Source organism: Terrapene carolina, unplaced genomic scaffold, assembly GCF_002925995.2.
Source record: "Terrapene carolina triunguis isolate 2854851 unplaced genomic scaffold, T_m_triunguis-2.0 Scaffold51263, whole genome shotgun sequence".
NCBI lineage: Eukaryota > Metazoa > Chordata > Testudines > Emydidae > Terrapene > Terrapene triunguis.
Window position 1 is genome coordinate 1 of NW_020715614.1, and position 3,352 is coordinate 3,352.

At 71.3% G+C, this 3,352-nt stretch overlaps 1 protein-coding gene across 1 annotated transcript in view; it reads left to right on the forward strand.

The window, feature by feature from the left end:
- Nucleotides 1–1,344: 1,344 nt before the first annotated feature.
- Nucleotides 1,345–3,352, forward strand: part of LOC113405848 (venom factor-like) — a 5,205-nt gene continuing 3,197 nt past the window's right edge. The window contains exons 1-5 of the mRNA XM_029914445.1: nt 1,345–1,353; nt 1,518–1,679; nt 1,972–2,101; nt 2,681–2,755; nt 3,120–3,314. Coding sequence (XP_029770305.1) covers nt 1,345–1,353; nt 1,518–1,679; nt 1,972–2,101; nt 2,681–2,755; nt 3,120–3,314 — 571 coding nt within the window. The remainder of the gene's footprint in view (nt 1,354–1,517; nt 1,680–1,971; nt 2,102–2,680; nt 2,756–3,119; nt 3,315–3,352) is intronic.

The window sequence follows — 3,352 nt, forward strand, 5'->3', positions numbered from 1 at the left end:
CCCCCCCAGCTCTGCTGGTGCCCCTCACTCCCGACCTGCAGCCCCTGCTAGCCCAGCGCTGGGCTCCTCTCCCCTGAGTTTTTCCAATGCATCCTGATTAATCCTCACCTCCGACTCCCCCTCTCTTGCGCAGTGGGGCTGGGGCAGAGGGGCGCCGCTCGGGCTGCGTCGGGTCCCAGGGTGGGGGCGTTTGTGCGGGATGCCCAGGGCTCCGTTCCCCGTTGCAGGTGGTGACGTGCGGCCCTCTGGAACCGCCAGCCCAGCAGGCCAGCGCCACAAAAACCATCCTGGCCTATGAGACGCCGAAGGACTCTGGGCACCTCCTGCACATCGGGGTGGAGACGGAGGAGGCTCAAGTGGGGACCTCGCTGAGCGTCTTCTTCTACACGGAGCACCAGAGCTCCGACACCCAGCAGTTCACCATCCTGGTGAGCGCCAGGCCGGGGCCAGCCTGGGATCCGCTGCGGGATGCGTCCGGCCCCCTGCACAGCCGGCGCTGGGCACCCCTGGCGTCAGCAGCAGTGTCCGGGGCCCAGCACCCGCGGGGCTGGTGGGGCTGGACAGGCCCCGGGAGCTGGGAAATGCGAGCGCCCCTGTGCGTCGGGAACCGCAACCGTCTGTCTGGGGAGCCCCCGGGGCTGGCGTTCGGCCCCCCCGGGTCTGTCTGTCGCCCCCCCCCGGGTCCGTCTGTCCCCGCCTGGCCCCCGGCCTCCCGGGTCTGTCTGCCCCACACGCCCCCCGCCGGGTCTGTCTGTCCTCACACCCTCCCCATGGGTCTGTCCCCACACCCTCTGGGTCCATCTGTCCCCACACGCCCCCACCATGGGTCCATCTGCCCCCCCACTCCCCGTGGATCCTGGGCTGGTGTTCAGCCCCTGGGGTCTGTCTGTCCCCACGTGCCCCCCACATAGGCCCGTCGTGCCCCATACCTGCCCAGCGCTGTCACCGCGCCGTCTGCAGCACTGAGTGGGCTGCTCCCAGGTGGTGGACGCGGGCGCCCACGTGGATGGCTCCCGGGTGGTGCCCGGGCACTGCCCAGCCCTCGGCTCTGCAGCCTCCAAGCCGGTGTGTGCCAGGAGCCGGCGGCTCTGGACTGGGCTCCCACGGGGCTCCCTGGGGCTCCTGGCGTCTCACCGGCCTCCCTCCCTCCCCCAGCTGCTGAGCAAAGGCAGGATTGTCCGGGCCTGGACCCAGCCCCGCAGCCTGGGCACCGTCATGACGGCCTGGACGCTGGACGTGGGGCCCGAGCTGCTGCCCTCGTTCCGCATCGTGGCGTATTACTACCTGCCGGGCAGCGCGGAGCTGGTGGCCGACTCGGTGTGGGTGGATGTGGCGGACGGCTGCATGGGCACCGTGAGTCCCTGGGGCGCGGGGCGGGAGGGGGCTGCGGCCAGACGGGCCTTTCCCTGTGTGGCCCCTGGGTTCCGCTCCCTGCGCCCTCCACATCGGGGCAGCCCCGGCCTGGGGTGGGGAGGGGGCCGGGTGCTCGTCTCACCCCGTCTCCCTGTCCCGCCCAGCTGCGCGTCGGCCCCCAGAGCAAGGACGAGAGGAAGCTGTTCAAGCCCCAGCGGGAACTCAAACTGGAGGTGACCGGGGACCTCCACGCCATGGTGGGGCTGGTGGCCATGGACAAGGCCCTGTTCGCGCTCAACAAGAAAAACAAACTGACGCAGAAGAAAGTGAGAGAAGGCGCTGACCGTGTGCGGGGGGGGGGAGGGGGCAGCCTGGGAGCCAGGACTCCTGGGTTCTCTCCCCGGCTCTGGGAGGGGAGTGGGGGCTGGTGGGTTAGAGCAGTGGGGGCTGGGAGCCAGGACTCCTGAGTTCTCTCCCCTGCTCTGGGAGGGGAGGGGACGGGGGGCTGGTGGGTTAGAGCAGTGGGGGCTGGGAGCCAGGACTCCTGGGTCGTGGCAGGGGTCACCTGTCTCTCTGAGAGCCAACGTGCGCTCCTGTCCCCCCACACCCCTCCGGCAGGTCTGGGACACGGTGGAGGGACACGACATTGCCTGCACAGCGGGCAGTGGGCAGAACCTCATGGGGGTGTTCACAGACGCGGGGCTGGACGTGGCCACCAGCCTGGGGATCTCCACCAAAGCAAGGACAGGTAACGCACGGACGGACGGACGGATGGGGCTTCCCACCAGGGGGCAGAGATCCCGGCACGGCCCCGGCCAGCACGTTCCACACAGAACGGAGACGGGGACAGGACAGCTCGGGGCAGGGAACGGGCCAGCGGGCCTGTCCCCTCGGCGGGGCGCCGGCTCCCATCCAGCCCCAGGGTGGGGACTGGCTGGCTCAGGGGGGCCGGGAATGGGGCCTTTCCCCTTTAGGCAGCAGCCTGGCCTGGGTACGTCCCTTTCCCGGCCTGACGCCCTGTCCACACACACGGGAGGTGGGTACAGCCCCCCTGGGGCGACGCTCCGATCCCAGCAGCCTGGTTCAAACCAAGACTGGAGCGTCCACACGACCTGTAACTGAACTGGTTTCAATCCCCATCCCACACCTTTGCAAACCTGGCGCCCTTCGGTGCAGCAGCCAGGCCTGGTCTCTGGAGGCGGGGGAGGGGGGGCCCCTGGGGAACCGGGGGGGGGGGTCTGGGGGGGGGGGGGGGGGGGTGACTCGGGGGGCGGGGGGGGGGGGCCCCCCCACCCTGCCGTCCCTCACCGCCCCCCTGGCCTTGCAGATCTGCGCTGCCCCCAGCCGGCTGCCAGGCGCCGGCGCCGGTCCCTGCAGACGCTGCAGAAGAAGCAGCACAAAGGTCAGGAGGGTTTTTTTTGGGGGGGGGGGGGTCCCGCTCCGTCACGCCAGGCTCCCTGTGCCCCACCCAGAGCGCCGTGCCCCACGGAGCCACCCCGACCCATACGGAGCCCATCACCCGCCGCAGGCCTCAGGCCGGCCCCCGGCTCTCTGCCCGCCCAGCATGGCGCTGCCCCGCCGGCGCGTGGCCTGGTCCTCACGCCCTGCTCACCCCTGCCCTCCGCAGCCGGCTCTGGGTGCTCGTTGGCACCTGGCTTCCCCGGCTCAGCCATGGCCCAGGGCCCTCGGTGAGGGGCACCGTGTCCGCGTCTCTCCCCTGGGCCCGGACGCCTGGGTTCCACCCCTGCCTGTGCTGCTTGCCCCAGTGGACCAGTACCAGACGGCCCTGGAGAGACGGTGCTGTGAGGCCGGGATCCAGGAGAACCCCATGGGGCACTCGTGCGAGCAGAGGACGAGCCGCGTGCACCTGGGCCCCCCCTGCGTGGCCGCCTTCCTGGACTGCTGCCGCTACGCCCGGGCACTGAGCCGCGAGGAGCGCACCAAGCTGCTGCTGGGGAAAAGTAACCGCGGGGGAGGGCCCAGCCGGGGGGGGGGGGGG